Source organism: Zeugodacus cucurbitae, chromosome 5, assembly GCF_028554725.1.
Source record: "Zeugodacus cucurbitae isolate PBARC_wt_2022May chromosome 5, idZeuCucr1.2, whole genome shotgun sequence".
NCBI lineage: Eukaryota > Metazoa > Arthropoda > Insecta > Diptera > Tephritidae > Zeugodacus > Zeugodacus cucurbitae.
The window spans coordinates 62,732,728-62,753,687 of NC_071670.1; the positions used below are offsets into that span (position 1 = coordinate 62,732,728).

Below are 20,960 nucleotides of genomic sequence, written 5' to 3' on the forward strand. Positions count from 1 at the left end.
TTACATGTAATTTTTATATATTTATTATAAATTAATAAGTGAGTGAAACGCAAAATATGGCCTTAAATTACTCAATAACAAGTAGAAGTCTAATTAAAGAAAAAAAGCTATATACAGCAATAACCAAAGTATTCTTTTGTCAAAATCTTATTAGAATTTACAAAAACCATATATCTGAGGTTATATACATAAATCAGAGTTTGAATAAAATATATATACTATTTATTTGTTAAGCTAAAATTAAATAATTACTTGAAATTGTAATGTACGTAAAGAAAAACTGAAATAAAGTACTTAATAAAATTATTTGAAAAGAACGAAAAAACACTTGTGGTTGAATTACTGAATTTAGTGAAGAATTTAAAATACATTCATATACATATAAACACAGAAAATTAATAAAATTTGAGAATTTGTTTTTATTTCTCAAACCAAGGAAGAAACCATAAACAACTTCCCTATATGCATTTTTTCGATCGAAAAATATTGATTTTCATAAAATAAATTTTTATAAATTTATAATATTTAATAAAAACTAAATTCGCAATCTTTTTTTCATTTTTTGTTTAATATTTTTTTGTTATAATTCAACAGAGCAGAGTATGTTAATAAAATACCATTAACATCAATTTAATGAAAATGCCATAACATTATGAACGTTTACAGTGCCAAATTTAACATATCTTATTGGATAAACAATTGGACAACTGCAATATATCATCAATATTATTGCGCAATATTATATCTGCAGAGCAGTGATTGAGCAATGCATTATTATCGATAACAAGCCATCGATGTTATGCTGTGAAATATTGCAACCAAAAAGAAATGTCAAAAATGCAGCTGTTATTAAATAAATGTAAACCACAATTAAAAGATATTTTCCAAACCACCTCCCCTAAATACATTTACCATTATACCACATCAGTATTCATTAAAAACACTTCTTTCAACAATCGATAACTCCAATGCTAATTGTTGCATTTACCATTTATTCTCATCACTAGCACGCAACAGCTGTTTTTGTTTGCCCTTGCCGGTTTTTTATTTTGCAGTGAGATCATCATCGTGTACATATTTGTATTTATTTTTTTAAGAAATTTGAGTGGAATTCGGCATACGTTGAGTTTATTTTATGCTTACCAATCTACTTAATAACACTGCGTCTTTGGTTTTTAAACGCACATTATCCAAAATGCCCCGCGGAAGAACACTGCAAAACGTCGTATCGGAGTTGGAGAAGTTTGCTCCACGCAATTTGGCAGAGAAATGGGACAATGTTGGTCTGCTGATCGAGCCTTATAAAGCAAGGTAATGTGCTTGAATGTTGTGATTTCAACTCAATATCTAATATATAAATTATTTCTGTTTTAGACCCATACGCAACATTCTTTTGACCAATGATTTGACCGAGAGTGTAATGCAAGAAGCTGTCGATCAAGGTACTGACCTAATTGTGTCTTATCATCCGCCAATATTTGCGCCACTTAAACGTATTACACAAAAGTGAGTTGACACATATTCTTTGCTTGTGTTATGTAGCCTGCAACACATTTTTTTTTTATAGAAACTGGAAGGAACGCATCGTTTCCATTTGCTTGGCTGAAGGTATTGCTTTATACTCACCGCACACTGCCTGGGATGCCGTTCCTGGTGGAGTAAACGATTGGCTTTCATCTGCATTGCCATGTGTTGACATGCAGCCAATTCAGGTAAGATAAGTTTAAAGAACGTAACATATAAAGGTTTTTTTCATATAATTAGACAAAGCTGTGTTTTCTAAAAATCTTAAAAAATCCTACTGGAGAAAGTATTTTTTTATGGAATTAAAAAAAGTGTATTCTCAAAGTCTTTATCAAGCTAATGTGAAATTTGTGAAAAATGTGTGTAATCTTAATATTGTGACTCGTTTTACAAAAATTCTTCAATTTAATGTATGTTTATTTCTGTGTATACTGCATTCTACGTGCTTTCAATTTCAATGAAGATTATACTCGTAGAAACAACAAACTTTTTAAAGCAAAATTACTCAAAATGAGCACATACTTCTTTCTCTACTCACAATGCAAAAACAAATATTGTTTTTTCACATACCGCGTTTTAATATAAATATAAATAAATGCAAAGAAATATCGCATTGCAAAATTTATCCAAAAACAATAATGCAAAACAATTTTACTACGTATGTATGTATGTACAAGCAATCGGTTGTTTATTGACACTCAAATCCCACAGATAAAACAAAAAAATAATTCAACGAGGTATTATAAAAAATAATATCAGTTTTGTTTATCAAAATTTATATGACTTAGTGAACTGATAAATAAGTTAAATGAGTGCCTTAAAATTGTCTATGTAAATTGTGCGGTAGAGAACAAGTTCTTCCCTATAAAAAGTGTAATGACTACATTTTTATATTAAGTTAACGATAATGACAATAACAACTATTTAACTTAAAAAAACTATATTGATCACAAACGACTGACGCAATTCACTGTGGATACTTCGAATTCACCTTCTCCACCCAATTCTCTATAAATGTAACTAGCTCACTTTCTTTGGCTTCCTTTGCTGCTGCCTCGGCGTCCACTGTTTTCTCGCTCTTACGGCAGAAGCACAATTTCAAGAAATAGATGAGTAGCAGTGGCAGCGGTGTCACCATCGAATTGGCCATTGGCACCGCGCTCGTCATATCGGCCTGTGGCTGTGGCAAAGTGAAGTTTAGCATAAATATTGCAATGCCAATATTCTGTATGCCCGTCTCAATGGCAATCGTGATGGCATCTTTAGGTGGCTGACGCAAAACTGTGGCAATAAGCCAGCCAATTACATATCCCAACCATGGCAAAATGCAGCTGCCGATGAGAATCTGTTTAATAATTTATACATAATATAGTTTAAAATATATATTTTTCATATAAAAACGGTAATTCGCTCACCTTCGTCGTGAACAGCTTCCACATATACGAATTGAGCACACAGCCGAAAATCGTTATCGCCAATATAAGCACCAATGATATAGGTTTAAGCAACTTGGACATCTTTTTAGTTAGCTCTGGTGCATACTTTTGCAGCATAACACCAATAGCAATCGGCACAACCAACGTGCAAGAGATTGAGGCTATCGATTTATAAGGAATCGCGAAATTACCATCATGAAATATCAAAGCGCCCAGCGTAAAGATCCACAAAGGCATCATGCCGAAAGCCGCCAGATTGCTTATGGCAGTCATAGTGATGGACAAGCTGAGATTGCCATTCAGCAGCACGGCGAATATATTCGACGAACCGCCGGCTGGTGACACCCCCAAAAAGAACAAGCCCAAACGTAATTCGATCATTTCGCGAAAGAGAAAGTAACCAATGAGAAAACTAAGCACAGGCATCACCAGAAACTGGCAAAACAAGCCGATAGCCGGTCCAACGGGACGTATAACGATGCGCTTGAGATCCTCCAAATCCAAAACGGCGCCAAAATTCACATAAATAACCATCACAAAGCAGGCAATGGCAACATTGAAAATGATATCGGCCAAATTCATGGAACGCGTCACAATAACTCTCAAAACCTCCTGAGAACGTGCCGTTTCCTGGCCAGCGCGTCTCAACTCCACATAAACGTGCGTATATCCCAAAAGCGTCGCATGCAAAGTGAAATTACCTTTGACCTTTACAACGCCATTCACATTGCTCAACACCGTCTCGACGGCGTCTAAGCGCGCGACCTCTTCGTTATCATTCAGCACATGAAATTCGTAAGTGCTACCCAAAGCCGGTTCAACGGCCGTGATAACGAACGCAACCGTTTGCGCATTCCGCATTGTCATATTTAACTGTTCATATTCAAATTGCACAGCCCAAAGTGGCGGCTGCAAGTGATCTCTATCAGCTTTATTCACCGCACCGCTGACAGCATGCGCCGCGCCGATTGCGACTAGCATTAAGTAGCGCAGCAAGTGCTGCATTTTCACTTTTCGTTTTTGTTGTTGTTGTTGCTTTCTTTAAATAATTTTGTTTTCGGCAAAAGGATTTGCAAGAGCGCACACACACAATTTCTCTGCGGTTACACCAACGCCAAGCCAAGCGCGCTGCAAGTGTTCACCGTCTCGAGATCGCTTATGGAATAACTTGTTAATTGATCAGTTCATAATATTGTGCCGTTTAAAGTGCGCACGTTTTGATTCTTGTAGTTGTAGGCAGCACACCGGCCGCAATTGCTGTGTGTATGTGTTGGTTATTTAATCATTATTGCGGCTTAACTTTAACTTTTTCCGATAACTTTAAACACTTTGCCGTCTCCCTAACCATTGGCTAACCAGTTGGCTTTTAGTTTATAAACATGCATAAATAAATTTGTATTGCACACGCACACTTTGTTTGTATTCAAATGTATTTATGGCTCACTGAAATTATTCCGCGTTATTTGAGATTACATTTATGTCATGGTGATTTTGCAAAATTGTTCTGAAAATAAGTTGTACTGAATTTTAGCACCATTTTTAATATAAAATATTTACTTTTACATATTTTAATGAAATATTAACTATTTTCCACTCAAAAACTTGTAAAGTTTTTTGTTCGCTTTGATCTAAGCTTTCGTTGCTTATAATGTTTTGTTGTCACACTCAATTACTTAAACTGCACGAGAGTCTAATCAAATAATCTCATCAATTTAGCTATATCAATAAACACCTTTCTCAAGCAATAACAACATTCAGTATTGCTTATATAGTTCAAAAATAAATTCATTAATCAACAGATAGTAATACAAACTTGTACAAAAATGGTCGAATAGCCTTCAAAAATTTCAAAGTGCCTACACTGGGGAAATCTTAACCCTGTATTATAATTATTTTTGTTAAAATTAGACTCCATAATATCTTGTTTATATATTCCATATCTTTCGAAACGATCCTACAAATATCATAAAGTAATCCCGAGAGTTTAAAAAAAACCTTATTCAAAACAAATCCCATATAAAAAAGGAACTTAAAAGAAATCAAGAACTAAAATTTATTATTATCAGAAAAAAAGCTTCGTAAAGCCGTTTGAATTTGTTTATACATTTACCTTTTAGAATCCCCTATTTTCTAAAATTCTAGTGGATTCTAGTACCCACAAAAAATATGTACAAAATATGAATCACTTTACTGGAGTAAAATCCATGAAAAGCCCTATATCTCATGTCAAGATAACCGTATGGAAGATATAACCTCAAAAAGCAGGAAAAAGGAAATGGATGATGTATTTTTGTTGTTGTAACGACAGTATAATATCTTCGTAGAATGCTGTCGTCAGTCAGTTGGTCAAAAATCAAGACCACTTCCTACTGCAATCCAAAAAGTAACTGTATCTCTAATTAGTATAACGATCACCAACAACCAACAACCAACTTATTAAAAAACTCACAATTGTTGTACCGTTATATTTTTTTATTAGGTCTACAACTTTGCTTCCGCCGTTTTCCAATAGATGTCTCTAGGGTCAAGCACTGTCGATTAAATCGATTTTTTTTATATCGATCTTGGACATTTGTGTCAACATTAACACAAAAAAATATTTGTAGAGCTCTGTTTGCATCCCAAACCTATTCTCAACTGAAAATGTCACTTTTTGAGCCGAATTCTCGACATTTGCGGGAAATTTTGCTTTTCTTTTTTAATTCCAAGAAAAGTACGGCTGAGGCTCATCGACATTTGTAACCGTTTTTATACAAAAAAAACTTAAATTTACAAAAACAAAAAAACGGCGGAAGCAAAGTTGTAGACCTAATAACATATTTTTATAAAAAAATGCCTAAAATAATTTAAGGATTAATTCAATATGTTTAAAATTTTCCGGTTATATAAATTTTGTTGTATTAATTTTAGGTTTATTTTGAACACTATTTATTACATTTCACTTTTTACTACTTGTTACTTGTTTGTATTCATTTCCACTATAAAAAAAAAACATAAAAAATCACTTCGTATAATTAATCGTAAGTTTTCGCACTCAATTCGCGCAAAAAAACTTGGGCACTTTTGTTGACAATAAATCTAAATGTATAATTTATCCAATTTGCATACAGATCTGCATCTCGGTAGTGCAGAACAAGCCGACGGTGACCGCTTTCAGTGCATTTTCGCAACTAAATATCAAACCCGTTTGTTTTCCATTTTAATAAAGTCTGTCACAAAATAAAGCTCGACATAATTTTCTCATGTGTGGATGCATGTGTGTGCATGTGAAGGTATATAAAGCTTAATAGAAATAAATATTAAAATTTATCTAATTTTTTGTTTATAATATTCCGACGTGAAATAGTAACGAATCGTTACCTAGTTGGGACCCGCTTAGACTGTTTTGAAGTGGTTAAGATATAAGCCACAAACTACAGTTTACCACTGCGCTTACATAATCTTTAAATTCGAATATATATATGTACCACTATACTTTTTTAGACAAATTTATTTAAAGTCGAACTTTGTCTTGGTTTCTTAAGTGGTTTTCTAAAATTCGTATAGGTCATATAAAAGCTGAAGACTAAAGGCACTACACTTCAAAAAGAGGCTAGTACGGGTAAAACTTCAATTTACCCACTGGGCATGTTTATTGATGCATATTTACCACATGTCTCTCGGAGATAAGCAAAACTAGCGTTTTTATAATTTAATCAAGTTTATACACCAGCTGATAATCAAGGAAAAGCTCGCAATTTTATTAGCCAAGCTTTTAATACATTTTTTTCTTTTTTTTTTCAAGTGCATATAAGAAACATATTGTTTTTGTAGAGCAAGCTGCAAAAGCTTTCAAAGAGAGCAGGGAGAGCTCAATAAATTCAAACTCATTTCATTCTCGTTTCGAATCCAAATTAAGTGCATTTTACATCATACAACTAAAAAAATGCATAAAGGAGGGACTCACGAAAGGTGTTTTTTAGTTTTTATTAACTCTAGCTTTCTGAAAGAAAATTTAGAAAAAATATCAGGTCCTATATATATTCTTCTGACCTTTGTATTATGACCGATGACTAAGAAATATAGGATGCTTTGAGATTTAAAAACTTCTGATAAACTATTTGATTTGTTGGAAGTCGTCGTTTTGTGGGTTTTCATTTAATATCGAGGGACGAATACATTTGAACAAGTAAGGAAAAGCTAAGTTCGTGTGCAACCGAACATTTTATACTCTCGCAATTTATTTAGAGATTTACCTATATTTTCGGTAAAAAATTACCCTTAGGCACTGAGTTCTTCATGTTCGATATCAGGGGCCTTGAAAAGTCATGGTTCGATTTTGACAATTTTTCCACAAGTGATGTCACAGCTCAAATACAGTATTTGTGTAATGTTTTATTCCGCTTTATCTTTATCGGTTCCTTATGTATACATTATAAAGTGAAAGAATCAGAAGGATTCAAAATTGAGTTATATGGGGAGTAGGCGTAGTTGTGAACCGGTTTCGCCCATATTCCAGCCGTGTCATCAGGGTGTCAAGAAAGTATTATATACCGAATTTCATTGAAATCGGTCGAATAGTTCTTGAGATATGGTTTTTGACCAATTAGTGGGCGACGCCACGCCCATTTTCCATTTTGTAAAAAAATCTGAGTGCAGCTTCCTTCTGCCATTTCTTATGTAAATTTGGTGTTTCTGACGTTTCTCGTTAGTGAGTTAACGCACTTTTAGTCATTTTCAACCTAACCTTTGTGTGGGAGGTGTGCGTGGTTATTATCCCATTTCTTTCATTTTTGGACTGTATAAGGAAACGGCTAAAAGAAACGACTGCAGAAAGTTTGGTTTATATAGCTGTATTGGTTTGCAAGATATATACAAAAAACCTATTTGGGGGCGGGGTCCCACGCCCACTTTTCCAAAAAAATTACATTCAAATGTGCCCCTCCCTAATGCGATCCTATGTTCCAAATTTTATTTTCATAACATTATTTATGGCTTAGTTATAGCTCATTATGTGTTTTTGGTCATCGCCATTATGTGGGCGTGCCAGTGGTCCGATTCCGCCCATCTTCGAACTTAACCTTCTTATGGTGCCAAGGAACACGTGTTCCAAGTTTCATTAAGATATCTCAATTTTTACTCAAATTACAGCTTGCACGGACGGACAGACAGACATCCGGATTTGAATTTTACTCGTCACCCTGATCACTTTGATATATATAACCCTATATCTAACTCGTTTAGTTTTAGGACTTACAAACAACCGTTATGTGGACAAAACTATAATACTCTCGTAGCAACTTTTGTTGCGAGAGTATAAAAAAGAAAAACGTTTTTTATAATCTAGATTTTGAAGTGTATGAAATTTGATCAGCCGACATATTCTTTCTAAAATAATTGATTAAGAATTCTCGATTCTATGTTTCAAATAAAGCTACGAACATTTATCATATCCCTCATTATTATTTGTTCGTATACTTTGTACTAGGGTTGCTCAATCAACTTCTGTTCTAGTTGTGTTTTTTCGATAGATTATAGGATCTTGATGTTTTCAAAATAATCTGCATATTATCTTTATGTTAAGTGTACGAGGATTTCTGGTTGTATTTCTGTTCTAAGTTTAGAAAAATTAATATTTATGATTCATATTTTTATTGTTAAAAACAAAAATTATTAAATAATCCTGAAGGCTTTTACAGTAAAACATGTCAAATTACTCAGTAATGATATAAAATAACACAGAAATTACCCACAACCACAAATATGAGCGGCAACCCACGTACATTAAAATTCATTTTGGTAGCGACAAATGTAAACAAAGACTAATTACACCGCATAAATGCATGTTAATTTGTTTCGTAGAAATTACAATTATTTTTAATGCATTTCCTTTAGTTTTTCTCATTTGAATATATGCTCTGAATTCAGGGAACTAATGTACAGAATTCACCGGATAACGGAACTAATCTAAATTTGTGTAATCTATTAACAGATATGTTTGTATATGATTTCGTTTTCTTACAAATACTCTCATGTATTGTAAATTTCACGATTAAATAGTAAAATTAAGATATCGTTAATCAATTAACACATTTTCGCCACTTCTCACATAACATAGCAACAACAGAGTTATCTGGTAGAATCAAATATAATAAAAGCCGTAATCGATTCGTCATTTCTCTGCTCATTTACTTTGAATTTTGCTATGTTGTAATTAAAATTAAGTATGCCTTATTAAAATAATATTATTTCCTCTCTCTCTCTCTCTCCCTATCTTCATTATGCCAATCTATATATTTCATTAGTCACCTGTTTGTTCGATTCGATACCTCTCCAAAATGTCCCAATCAGAGTTAACCAGTCTCTCTTTCTCTATTATGCCAGTTTATATGATTTATGCCATTTGTTTGTTCGATTCTCCACTTTCTGAAGTGTGACAAATCAAAAACAGCTAGTAATAAATAATAATGTGAGTCCAATTAATCAGTATCCACTGTATTGTTTTCATTGTTATTAACAACTGAAACAAATATTTTCTACAAAAGCGTTCTTACTACTACCAGCAGCGCCAACATGATCACACCTATTTTTGATAGTGTTCTACTGAAAACACTAAACGCTCATTTAACTATTCAGCCCGCGTATAAGATCTCAATTACTTCATTATTATTATGAATTAGCTATGTGTGTCTACATGTTATATATTTGTATTTTTTTAAATTAGCTTTATTGAATTACGCTTTGTACGTAATATATATAAACAAACCATTACAGCTAACTAATAAAATACTATAGTCTCATGGTACAATTAAGTTGAATTTTGTGTACCTAACGACGTCTTAATAGGCGAGATTGTTTGGCGGGGAAAATTAATAGATAATATCGTGGTAATAGTCCTTGTTTTGGCTTACAAACTACTCAACCGTTTTGAACCAAATTTAGTTGATAATCAAATCGACCTATATCTTTCCATAGTGCGCAGAGTACCCGGTTCTCCTTTTACCACATACATATATCGATCATTAAGTGAATTGCAGTATAATGAAAATTTACCAAAATCCTCTATCAGATGATTCAAAGAAAATTGTACGTGATCGAAAATTTGTATTGGAAAATATCAAGCGCTTCAGACAGCTCACTAATTTAGTCAATAATCACGTATGTGGTGTGTTCAAAAAATAACGGGAATTTTATCATTTTATTTTTATTTATCCTTAAGCCGTCATTTTACAAGCCTACAAGAAATCGCTGAAAGAACCGAAAGAGATTCCAAAAGTCCCGAGTTTGAGAAGTGTTTCAACGATTGAAAGAAACGCTTTCTTAAGTGCATCATATCAAATGAGAACTATTTTGAAGGCGTCAACATTAATCGTCCACATTATATAGAAATTTTTTTTTTCAAAAGAATTAAAATTCCCGTTATTTTTTTAACACATCTCGCATAAGTATTGGAAAAGCTTGCTAATTGAATCAATTAAGGTGTTTGTTGTTGTGGTTTCTCGTTCACTTTTATTTCTTTTTATAATTACAATAAATTATTTTATTTTCTAATTCTTGCCATGTCTTAAGAGTATACAGAGACTGTTTTTGCATATAAAAATCGATTATCGTTACTTAGTTGCCTATATAATTTTATAGATATTTAATAGCTATAATTGAAAAATTCGTATATATTATTTTAATCGTATAAATTGTATACCTCGAACTGTACTAAAGAGTATAGAATTACCGTTCATGAGGGTATGTCGATTATAAATTAATCAAAAATATAGCAAAAATACTTGCTTAGTATGCTGAACGGAAATCGTATCGTAAATTTTGAACCCGCAAGTGATTGCAAGCTTCGTTTGCTTAAAAAAATTTAAGAACAATAAATAATACAGTAGTTATATGGTCTAACTTTTGCCTATTAAAATACGCTTTTTCTATTGCGAAATGTTATATGTCCTATTGTGACTTCCTCCTCCTTATTATAGTCCTCGAAACTTATGAGCTCCACTTGTGACACAAAAGCATCACCATCAAGATTCTTGTTCAGACCGAACATACGACGAATGGTGTAAATGACAATCATCATGACCAACGATATCAGCGCAGCCGTAATCGGCACAATGAGCGTCAAGTCGGCGCGCACTTCGTCGAAGCAATGTTGCAACAACATAATGGGCACGGTCATATTTAGAACACTCGTCTCGATAGAGATCGTCAGCGCGTCAGCTGCGGTGCAACGCAGCAATATTGAAATACCATACGAGAGCAAATAACCGAGTATGGGCAAGAAGAGCGCCGCTAAGAAAATCTGAAAAAGAAACGAACTTATTAGACAACAATTAACTTAATGAAGTCTCAATTATTTTTACTTACCATGCCCGTTAGCTCTTTGAATGCGAACGCATTTATGCCCACCGTCATGCCAATCAGACACAAACTGAGGCACGCACAGAACGGTTTGAGGAAACGGAAAATCAACGAAGTCGTCTTCGGCAAGAAGAAGCGTAACAGCATACCCAAGGCAATGGCGCAAACTAAAGCCAAAGCGCTGCCGGCTAAATCCAGAAACGGTACGTCCAGTTCGGTATTTGTGAAGATCGTTTGTGTGAGTATAAGTATCCACAACGGGAATATCGCCAGCGACATGAGACTGTTGATGGTTGTGGTGGCAATCGAGAGATTCACATTGCCTTTGAGGAAAATCGCGCAAATATTTGCCAAACCGCCGCTGGGCGAAAGCGCCGTGAAGAAAAGCGCCAATTTGAGCTCCTGATACTGCGACAGAAAACAGTAGCCGAGCGCCAAAGCGATAAGTGGCATTAAAATGTAACTGGTAGCAAAGCCAATGGACACAGCAATTGGGCGCAAAACAATCTCTTTCAAACGTTGCAAATCCAACACGCCACCCAAATTCAAGAACATCAACAACAACAACGCCGAGGCGGTGTAAGTGAAAATCTTCTCATCCAAGCGCTCTCGGCGCGCAATGATAAGTGTTAAGTCGCTCGGTGAACGCTCCACGTTGGCGCCATCGCTCGTATGTACCGTCACATAGATATTTGTAAAACCGAAGTGATGTGTTTGTACCGGCACCGCGCCCTGCCATGAGGCTGGCGTACCCGTTAGCTCACTACGCTCGATGCGTTTCTCGATCGACGCCAATTTCGGGTTATCCGCGTGGACTTCGAAGTAGAAGTCTTTGCCGGAACTTAGATCCACATCGTATATTACTAAATCCACGTACTGTATTTCTTTCGAAATGGTTAGGAGCTGCTCGTTGCCACCACTTTGGTAGGTAATATTCCACACGCCTACGATTTGGCCATATTGTCCTTGAACTTCGCTGTTGTAACACTTCGGTATGGTCAAACAAATAATGACCATAAATATCAGCGCTGTGCTGTTGAAATTAACGTCTTGTTTCATGTTGTTTTCACTTCGAAATGAGCACTCACAGTAATCGCAGACGTTTTGTATACCTTATCGAGCGTCAAAATCCTAAGAACCATTGAACTTATTTTTATGAATGTATGCCAACTGATATTATATATGATGTGCATATGGTTACAAACTACAGGCATGTCAATAAATATCTGCAAGAGGGGCCTCAATGGCTAAATGTTCCCCGCTCTAATCGGCTGAAGATTAGCCATTTGACTGATACGCAGCGATTCCATCACGAATTTCAGCTGTATAATTGCGTGGGATTAAGTCGTAGCTTTATGATTTCCAAATAGTTTTCTCCGATGTTATGACGTCGATAAGTCGTGTGTCGTCTTGAAATGAGTCACTGTAATCTTGTTTCAAGATTTCCTATTAACTGATTTTAACACTTCTTTTACACTTTGAACGAAATCTTTGCTATCGTATCTCTCAGATTTACTCGTTTAGGTTACAAAGACGATATTTTTAGGACCGTTATCTTTACAAAATTGACTCCACGAACTTTAAGTCGTACTCTCATATAAACCAATGTCATAGGCGTTCGAATATTCTATAAATATCCAATTTTATAGTGAATCAAAATGCCCTCCACATGTAGGAGACCAGTGTATATATATCCCCAAACTTTTTACCACCAACTTTTCGATTTTTTCAACTTTCTTTTTCGAAATATTATTCAGAAAAGTCAAATTTCCTCTAACTTCTAAATCAACAAATCACCGCCCGACGCCCATGTCTAGGTCCGAAGATTACCACGTTGCTTTAAGTAGCGCGTCTTGTTGGGAAAAATAGTAAATTCCAGTAGCAGGTGTAGGCATGTCTTAGTATTCTTTGCCTATAGTACATGCATCTACTGAATTTATCGCAGAGATTAATTTTTTAAATAATTTATTGCACTATTTTATCAATTTAATAATCACGACCGATACGTATGTTCGCGTACATATAGATTTCTGCTTGTTTGTTGTGAGTAATAATCGCATTTGGGTACGGGTACGTGGGTTACTCACATGCCGCCCGCCATTCGAATTGTTTTGAAGAGTTTGTTTACAACATTTGGCGCATATTAAGCAGAATAAACTGAATCATAACAGTTATTTTCTTAGATTTCGCGAACAAACAAACAGGAAGTGTTTATTTATTGTAGTTGCGAATATCATCCGCTTCCCCGCGACTTTGAAGAGCAAAACATGCAGCGGTAGACATTTGCACTTTCCTCATTGTGCAGTATATTTATGATAATCGAGTCCATCGTGACTTGCTGTATTTATGATAATCGAGTCCTCTGAGTGCTGTTAGTCGGAATTAGTTTGGAACACTGTTTCTGCGTACGTAATCTAACCACTATTCCGCATTGGTCTGCTGGATGGAAAGAAAGCATATCAATAGATGTTTATATGTTGTTGTGCTTATTGTTGTCATTGAATTTATACAAGCATGAAAATTGATTCATTTTGAGCTGTCTACTTCCAAATCCAAACTAAAGGCGGGTGTATTATCTAAAACACAACACAAGAACAGTCGGATCTACGAAACCGGAAGGTACCTGGACAAAGACTAAAAATTCACACACATTATTTGAAACACATTTACTAACGATACAATAACAACATCATGCGGCTGGAACTACAATTAGTAGAATTATATAAATTTCACTCTTAATAAACTCAATCTAAACCACAAAAATAAAAAATGAAGAAAAGCAATTTCGAAAAGAATTACGAATTAATATTTTACAATACAAAGATGCACATATACATGCAAAGCCGTTATATCCTGTGTTGGTAAAAGTACAATCCAAATCAAAATACGTGTGGCAGCTCCAAGTGTGAATGCAACACTGTTTGAATTGTTTTGTGCAAATACAATTTTCTTACGGCTGGCAACACTATATATTTTCATTAAAGCGGTGTGTATGACAGCTCTTTCACAAAACGCCAAAAATTCGGCATATAATCGTTTATTTTTCGCTGCTTTTGCTACAATAATTTAGCAGCCATGGTAAGTTATATACAATAAACAAATTATAAATAAATGCATTTACAATATTATTAATTTGCAGACGATTGGAAAGAATAACAAAATGATCCAGCACCTTAACTATAGGGTGCGGATCATGTTGCAAGACTCGCGCACTTTTATTGGCACATTCAAAGCATTCGACAAACACATGAATTTAATACTTGGAGATTGTGAGGAATTTCGTAAAATACGTTCGAAAAACTCAAAAGTGCCAGAACGTGAAGAGAAACGAGTTTTAGGTTTTGTACTCTTGCGTGGTGATAATATAGTCTCATTGACCGTTGAAGGACCACCACCACCAGAGGAGGGATTACCGCGTGTACCCATGCCCGGTGCAGTTGCCGGACCTGGTTTAGGACGTGCTGCGGGACGTGGTGTGCCTGTGAATATTGCTTCGGCACCAGCTGGTTTACAAGGACCTGTGCGCGGTGTAGGCGGTCCGGCACAACAACATATGACACCAATGGGTAGAGGTGTACCACGCAATCCAATGATTGGTGCGCCCTTACCCGGTATGGTGCCCGGCGTGATGCCACCCATGCCCGGTGGTATGGGTCGTGGTGGGCCACCACTACGCGGACCACCACCCGGCATGATGCGCGCTCCACCACCGGGACGTGGCGGTTATTAATTTTATGCAAATATGTATTTCCAATTTAAAGCCTATTTTATCTAAAATAAATAAATATAAAAAATGAATTATGTAAACACTGTGCGTTATTGTGTTATTTTTGGTGGTGATGATGTATGGTTTCTTGAAGCTCAAATAAACAGTGGTGCTATACTCATATACTGAAATGGTTAACGAAATAATTTTTTTTATATTTTCTCTTTCCAGCCCAATCCCTTGGGTGGTGAGTTTGGTGGCGCCGGACGTACATTCACCACATCGCTGACTTTGGGTCAGGCTGTGGCCAGCGTTCAAAGGCATATTGGTCTCGATGTACATTTGTCATTGGCTACAAATCATACTTTGGAAACACCAATCACAGTGGTGGCTGTTTGTGCCGGCTCTGGTGCATCTGTGCTAAAAGGCTACGAAGCAGATCTTTACATAACTGGCGAAATGTCTCATCACGATTTACTGGATGCCAATCATCAAAACACCTCAGTGATTTTGTGCAATCACAGCAACTCGGAGCGCGGCTTCCTGCGTAAATTTGAGACCAAACTCTATGATATGCTTAAAGGTGACTGTGAAGTGACTATTTCCGAAAAGGACAAGGACCCCTTAAAGACAATCGTCAAAACTTGAATGCCGACGACAATGAATGATTCACGTATGCATTTAGATTGCATTTCTTGGTGATTTTCGAATGAAAGTTTATTTCAAATATCTAAAATTCATTTATTAAGTGTTTTATTATTATTATTGTTTATATTAATCAAAGTCTAACAGCAGCAGCCGCTGTTTTATTTACTGCCTTTAAATAAAAAAAAATTTCAAAGCTTTAGTCGAACTTTTTTTTAATGTTGTGGGAACTTCAATTAACTGAGGAAAACATTTTTTTAATATTTTGCGAAAAGGTGTTTTGGGAAAATATTTAGGCAAGCTAACAAATGAAAATATGTAATTTTACTATATAATACGTTTGTTTGTATGTATCTATGGCATTGTGTTAAAATAGTTTCAATTGACCTAAACTACTTTCAATTTTATTATTTTACTATTATTTTTACAGTGTAAATTCAATTCAAATCCACTTCAACGACTAGTTAAACCCGCTTACCATTTATTTTTTTTAGACTATTTACCAATTAGTTAATAAACAACCAATGTCCGATTAGTTTAAATAAAAATATTTCATTTTTTTTATCTTTTAAATTATAGCAACAGTGAAAATTTGTTTTCGTGCTAAGTTTGAATTGGCATACAATGGGATAGAAGTAGTAGTAAATTTTTTACAGTTTACAGTACATTTAAAAAAATGGTTTTTCTCATAGCTTACGCACACAAAAATTAAATGCATTTTTTTGTTTTTAAATTACCTTCCTACACAAAGCGTATATGTAAATATTTGTATCTTACGGCAATAGTGGCGAGCAAGTCATAGAAAAAACGAATGTTTACCATTTTATTTTAAAATAGAAAAAGAAAAGGAAAGGGATTAGAAACTCCTAAGTTAAAAGCGAGTGAGGAATAATCAATTTTATAAATACAGATTTGTTAATAATAGACTGTTTGAAAGTATTAATTATAGATAACAGTACTGTCTTGTCATTTTTTAACTTAAATATACATATATGTAGTATTACAAGTTATATAAACATAATACAAAACGCAGCTGTAGGTATAACTTGTATTGCTAACAATATTAAATTTTAGTTTTCCATAATTGTTTGTTTGTTTTTGTTTTTGGCCCTTGCTACTACTGTGTGCTCTTCGTAAGTTTCTGTAATACTTTAAGTCCTTGTTCTTGATACTCCTGCTTCGACATCCAAAAACCGTCGCGATCCTTTGTCACCTCAGCCAAAACAGCACCACCAATGAACACCATATCTTTTCGCCGTGGCGGATCCTCAATACGTATTTTGAATTTCTGCAAAAAGAAATATATTTAACTTTTATTTATTTAACTCTTTCATTTGCAATTACGTACCGCTAATTTATCTATATCATTCTTGAGCACACGTTCCAAATACAATTGCTTAATTTCACGTTCCAATCGACTAGGAAGACCTGGATACATGGTTGAACCACCAGATAGCACGATATGCTTGTACAATTCCGGGCGCATATCGATATCGGCCGCTTGTATTGTGTTAAACACTAATTCAGCAATGCCTTGCCCCTCAACGTTTATTAAATGCGGTTGGAATAGCGCCTCGGGCGCCTCAAAACGCTCACCGCCTACCTTTATCACACGACCATCGGGTAACTGAAATCCGAAAAAAGTTTATAATTATTATTGTAAGAATTATATTGGAATTGGTGTGTATTTCATACCGTATAAGTCTCAACAAGCACAGTGGTTTCCAACGCTAATCGCTGCTCCATCTCAATGTCATAGCCTATGTAGCAGAGTTTCTCTTTCATCATGCGTACAGTTTCAAAGTCAGCGGAATGATTAAACGCGTAACCACGCAGCAGCAGTAACTATAAGGAGGATGAAATAAAAATGCATTTTTTTTTAATAATTTTCTTTTCAAAATTAATATTTTTTTCAAATTTTTTTTTTCAAAAATTTTTTTTTTTCAACACTTTTTTTTTTCAAAATTATTTGATTTTTCAAAACTAATTTTTTCAAAATAAATTTTTTTTTTCAAAATTATTTTTCCTAAATCTAGTACTAAAGTATTAAACACAACTAACCTTAATCAGATAACGTGTGATGTCACGACCGGCAATGTCCAGTCGTCTGGTTAAATGTGGCAATGCGAATTCTTCGTACACCGGACAGATGTGAGTCACACCATCGCCCGAGTCGATAACCACACCCGAAATCAGACCTTGCGCGTACAGCGTTAACACCGCTTGTATTGCAATATAAGCCGAATCGAAGCCATATTTTTCAAACATTACCTGCGAAGTGAGAGTATAATATTTAAAATTGCAGAAATCACCGTCTCACAAAATAATAGAGGACTCACTTCAATCATTTTTTCGCGATTCTTCAGTGGATTCATGGGCGGTTCTGTTAGCAGTATCTTTGTATTCTTTGGATCAATATTCATTTTTTTCGGTCCGAAAGTGTAGTCCCACACGTGGCACATATCCTCCCAATTGCGTACCACACCATTCTCCATGGGATAGGACACCTCTAAGAGCGAACGCAGCTGTGACGCTTCATCACCCACCATAAGATCCTGTAAAAGTTTTGTTGTGCGACACCAATAATAGAAGCATTTAGTAAACGTAGCATGCCATACAATAAATTACGATTTATAGAACGCATAACAAATATCAATCAATCAAGGGGGAAAATGCTGAAACACTGTACAAACAATATACATACATGTATGTATGTATATAACGCGTTTAGCTAGTTTTAAGTCGCGATTTCAGCTGCGCTTATTTGCAACTACAAATATATACATTTAGAATCACTTGGCTTAAGCTAAGTAAGACTTGGAGGGAGTCTAAATATGAGAGAGCAAGATAGAACGCAAAATTTTTGTTGAAAATTTCAGTACGTACGAACTTTTATAAGTCTCCTTCAAATACTAGTTTAAGCTAGTAGCAATATGAGGTCACTTTATATTTTATATATTTAATTGAATATATTTAATAATTTAGTAGCGATATTTCAAATAACACTTTACAAAAGTTTTTAAGGTTGCCATATGATTGTTAAGGTTGCTGATCTTGTCACAAAAAAATTATAATTTAACAATTTATTTTAATTTCTATTTTATCTAATAACTCAGTTTATTAAAAAAAAATTATTTCACTTCTTTCAAACACAAGCTGCGATTGCAACAAACACTGACATGCGAAAAATTGTTAGTATTAGCAAATTTGTTAGTACGAAATTTTAAACGTCTTTGTACACCATAAAATAAAATAATTCACTTTAATGAAAACACGAAAAATATTTTGCACGAATTGAAACACAGTAACAGTAGAGATAAACAAACTAGCATAATATTAGAATCGTTGGAACATTCAGTAAACAATAAGAGATGCTTCTAGCTAACAGAGACTTTATATGCAAGGTGAACGAGTTAGTCAATAGGTAGGCTCAGCGTGTAGAAATTTGTGTAGCAAACAATTTTTTTTACAAGAGCTGCAGAGGTTTGCGTAGCGTTTACACTTAACACTTGCATATATAATACATTTCATATTTTAGTAACTAACAAGACATTTTGCAGTTATACTATATACTAAAGGCAGTTCTAAATTAAACTAAGTAATCTAATTTGTTCACATTTTATAGTTAATGGTGTCACTAAAACTAGAGACTTACATCGACATGTAAATCCTGTAAAAATATTTATAAAAAAGTCAATGAAAAGAACAGAAAAATACGTAAGAATAGTCTTTTAATATAATTGTAATAGTTGCTTAACTTTTAGTTACATTCAGTTTTTTAATGTTTAATTTATGTATGTATGTAATAAGAAAAACTATAGCGCACATACTGGATAATACTAAGTTTTTTATCAACAATTCATTTTATTTGTTATTAACAAATTGTTGATAAAAACATCACTTCTAAATATGTTAAAGACTTAATGCCGTAAATATTAAATTTTTCATACAACAATTTCAATATTACCTTCACTTCTATGTCACCAATTTTATTAACCGCGCGTATAATCGGTCTGCCAACCATGGAGGGAAATATGTGCGCAGGGAAATTGCTGCCAGCATAGCCGCATTTCACAAACTGCAAGAAATTATTAAAAATAAATTAAAAGTATAAATAAAAGATAAATAAAATATTTGAGTAATATAAAAGTACATAAATACATATGTATGCATGTAAATATATTTATGACCAGCAAAGCGAGTGTTATCAATACAAAAACTTTGGTACGTGAAAGCTTTAAATTTTTAAGAAAAATGTTATTGTGTTCGTGTTTACTTATAAAACCAATAAGCACAACAACATATTAACATAACAAAGAGCATATTTAAAATACACAACTCTATAACTTATTAATTTTATTAATATAAATAATTAATTAATATTGCGAATTGTAATGAACAATGGAATTTACATGCCTATAACGAGCGACAACAGCATGTTATTAGCCATCACTTCAGATATTTATTGAATTGTAAGCAAACCCAAAGACATAGATAATAAAAAAGCAGATAAAGAAAGTCCCATTTATGGGTGCTTTCAATAACCACTTGGCGTGACTAATGCAATATAACTGATTTCAAGCATTGTATTAGCATGATAGGTACTTGCATATGTACGCATAAAGCAAAAACAGAAAACATTTATTAACACTGCACAAGAGGCAATTTGGGGCCACACGTATCAAAGCAATTGTACAAAATTTGCTATGGGCATCTTTGCATGTCCACAGGGCCAAGTTGTCACACACAAACAACCAAACAAACACTTCAATGCAAAGTGTCACTAATGTAGGCTTAAATGTGATAAGTTTAAGTGATATTTATTTTGGCATTTTTGAAGCACTACGCGTAACAACGAAATCTGGATAGGTGTGGTCAGACCTATAAACCATAATACATACACCGGTTCCATTATCGCACACGATAACATTGCGTCCCTTGCTATCCATTTCCTCTGTTTGTAGTAATGTTGACTTGTCCACCAACGATTACTGCTTTCAATAACTTCTCTTGCAGAACCAATCACTGCGTTATTTATCTTGTTTTTATACACTATTTCACTTTCAGCTTCACAGTTAAATAGTTGAAAATAATATAATTTATATTGTCAGCCGCAAATTCGTGGACAATTGGAATTTCTTTACTTCTTTTCTGCGGCGATGACTAACGTCAAAATCCGTGGGGCCATTTCTTTTCAAGCGAACAGCACTTGTGTGCCGCAAAGGGTTGCCAATTAGTTGTTGTAAACGAATTTTGTAAAATGTGAAATAGTGTAAATTTCATTTATGTTTACACATAATGTATATATTAAA

General features: G+C 34.3%; 6 protein-coding genes across 10 annotated transcripts in view; 3 read left to right on the top strand and 3 right to left on the bottom strand.

The window, feature by feature from the left end:
• Positions 1 to 20,960, top strand: part of LOC105208857 (rhophilin-2-A) — a 273,352-nt gene that overhangs the window by 106,782 nt on the left and 145,610 nt on the right. The window lies entirely within an intron of this gene.
• Positions 1,024 to 15,850, top strand: LOC105208874 (NIF3-like protein 1). Its single transcript, XM_011178951.3, has 4 exons — positions 1,024 to 1,311; positions 1,375 to 1,506; positions 1,568 to 1,712; positions 15,235 to 15,850. Exons 1-4 carry the CDS (start codon positions 1,136 to 1,138, stop codon positions 15,649 to 15,651), a joined length of 870 nt encoding a protein of 289 aa, XP_011177253.1. The 5' UTR covers positions 1,024 to 1,135; the 3' UTR covers positions 15,652 to 15,850.
• Positions 2,418 to 6,157, bottom strand: LOC105208871 (hepatic sodium/bile acid cotransporter). Of its 4 annotated transcripts, none has more exons than XM_054230617.1 (3): positions 6,069 to 6,157; positions 2,940 to 4,464; positions 2,418 to 2,869 (listed from the first exon to the last, which is right to left on the bottom strand). In XM_054230617.1, exons 2-3 carry the CDS (start codon positions 3,963 to 3,965, stop codon positions 2,492 to 2,494), a joined length of 1,404 nt encoding a protein of 467 aa, XP_054086592.1. In that variant the 5' UTR covers positions 3,966 to 4,464; positions 6,069 to 6,157; the 3' UTR covers positions 2,418 to 2,491. The 4 variants fall into 4 exon arrangements, with proteins under 4 accessions (XP_054086592.1, XP_028893934.2, XP_054086591.1 ...); XM_029038101.2 differs by having other exon boundaries at positions 5,913 to 6,142; XM_054230616.1 differs by having other exon boundaries at positions 2,940 to 4,403; positions 5,896 to 6,142.
• On the bottom strand, positions 10,500 to 12,388 carry LOC105208872 (uncharacterized). Its single transcript, XM_011178949.3, has 2 exons — positions 11,304 to 12,388; positions 10,500 to 11,238 (listed from the first exon to the last, which is right to left on the bottom strand). Exons 1-2 carry the CDS (start codon positions 12,354 to 12,356, stop codon positions 10,849 to 10,851), a joined length of 1,443 nt encoding a protein of 480 aa, XP_011177251.2. The 5' UTR covers positions 12,357 to 12,388; the 3' UTR covers positions 10,500 to 10,848.
• LOC105208873 (small nuclear ribonucleoprotein-associated protein B) lies at positions 14,221 to 15,104 on the top strand. Its single transcript, XM_011178950.3, has 2 exons — positions 14,221 to 14,375; positions 14,437 to 15,104. The coding sequence occupies exons 1-2, from the start codon at positions 14,373 to 14,375 to the stop codon at positions 15,025 to 15,027; spliced, it is 594 nt and encodes a 197-aa protein (XP_011177252.1). The 5' UTR covers positions 14,221 to 14,372; the 3' UTR covers positions 15,028 to 15,104.
• LOC105208868 (actin-related protein 2) lies at positions 16,181 to 20,832 on the bottom strand. Of its 2 annotated transcripts, XM_011178942.3 has the most exons (8): positions 20,550 to 20,832; positions 19,616 to 19,726; positions 19,304 to 19,318; positions 17,988 to 18,203; positions 17,710 to 17,919; positions 17,344 to 17,493; positions 16,997 to 17,275; positions 16,181 to 16,936 (listed from the first exon to the last, which is right to left on the bottom strand). In XM_011178942.3, exons 1-8 carry the CDS (start codon positions 20,595 to 20,597, stop codon positions 16,766 to 16,768), a joined length of 1,200 nt encoding a protein of 399 aa, XP_011177244.1. In that variant the 5' UTR covers positions 20,598 to 20,832; the 3' UTR covers positions 16,181 to 16,765. The 2 variants fall into 2 exon arrangements, with proteins under 2 accessions (XP_011177244.1, XP_011177245.1); XM_011178943.3 differs by lacking the exon at positions 19,304 to 19,318 and having other exon boundaries at positions 20,550 to 20,831.

What these genes read in the sequence shown, in the direction of transcription:
- LOC105208872 (XM_011178949.3), bottom strand. Translation starts at nt 12,356, where the DNA reads ATGAAACAAGACGTTAATTTCAACAGCACAGCGCTGATATTTATGGTC. An exon ending in TCAAAGAGCTAACGGGCATG is followed by an intron (nt 11,239 to 11,303) that starts GTAAGTAAAAAT and finishes TTTCTTTTTCAG; the next exon opens with ATTTTCTTAGCGGCGCTCTT.
- LOC105208868 (XM_011178942.3), bottom strand. Translation starts at nt 20,597, where the DNA reads ATGGATAGCAAGGGACGCAATGTTATCGTGTGCGATAATGGAACCGGT. An exon ending in TGTGCGATAATGGAACCGGT is followed by an intron (nt 19,727 to 20,549) that starts GTATGTATTATG and finishes AATTTCTTGCAG; the next exon opens with TTTGTGAAATGCGGCTATGC. An exon ending in TGCTTGTTGAGACTTATACG is followed by an intron (nt 17,276 to 17,343) that starts GTATGAAATACA and finishes TTCGGATTTCAG; the next exon opens with TTACCCGATGGTCGTGTGAT.
- LOC105208874 (XM_011178951.3), top strand. Translation starts at nt 1,136, where the DNA reads ATGCTTACCAATCTACTTAATAACACTGCGTCTTTGGTTTTTAAACGC. An exon ending in CTTAAACGTATTACACAAAA is followed by an intron (nt 1,507 to 1,567) that starts GTGAGTTGACAC and finishes TTTTTTTTATAG; the next exon opens with AAACTGGAAGGAACGCATCG. An exon ending in TTGACATGCAGCCAATTCAG is followed by an intron (nt 1,713 to 15,234) that starts GTAAGATAAGTT and finishes TTCTCTTTCCAG; the next exon opens with CCCAATCCCTTGGGTGGTGA.
- LOC105208871 (XM_054230617.1), bottom strand. Translation starts at nt 3,965, where the DNA reads ATGCAGCACTTGCTGCGCTACTTAATGCTAGTCGCAATCGGCGCGGCG. An exon ending in GGAAGCTGTTCACGACGAAG is followed by an intron (nt 2,870 to 2,939) that starts GTGAGCGAATTA and finishes ATTATTAAACAG; the next exon opens with ATTCTCATCGGCAGCTGCAT.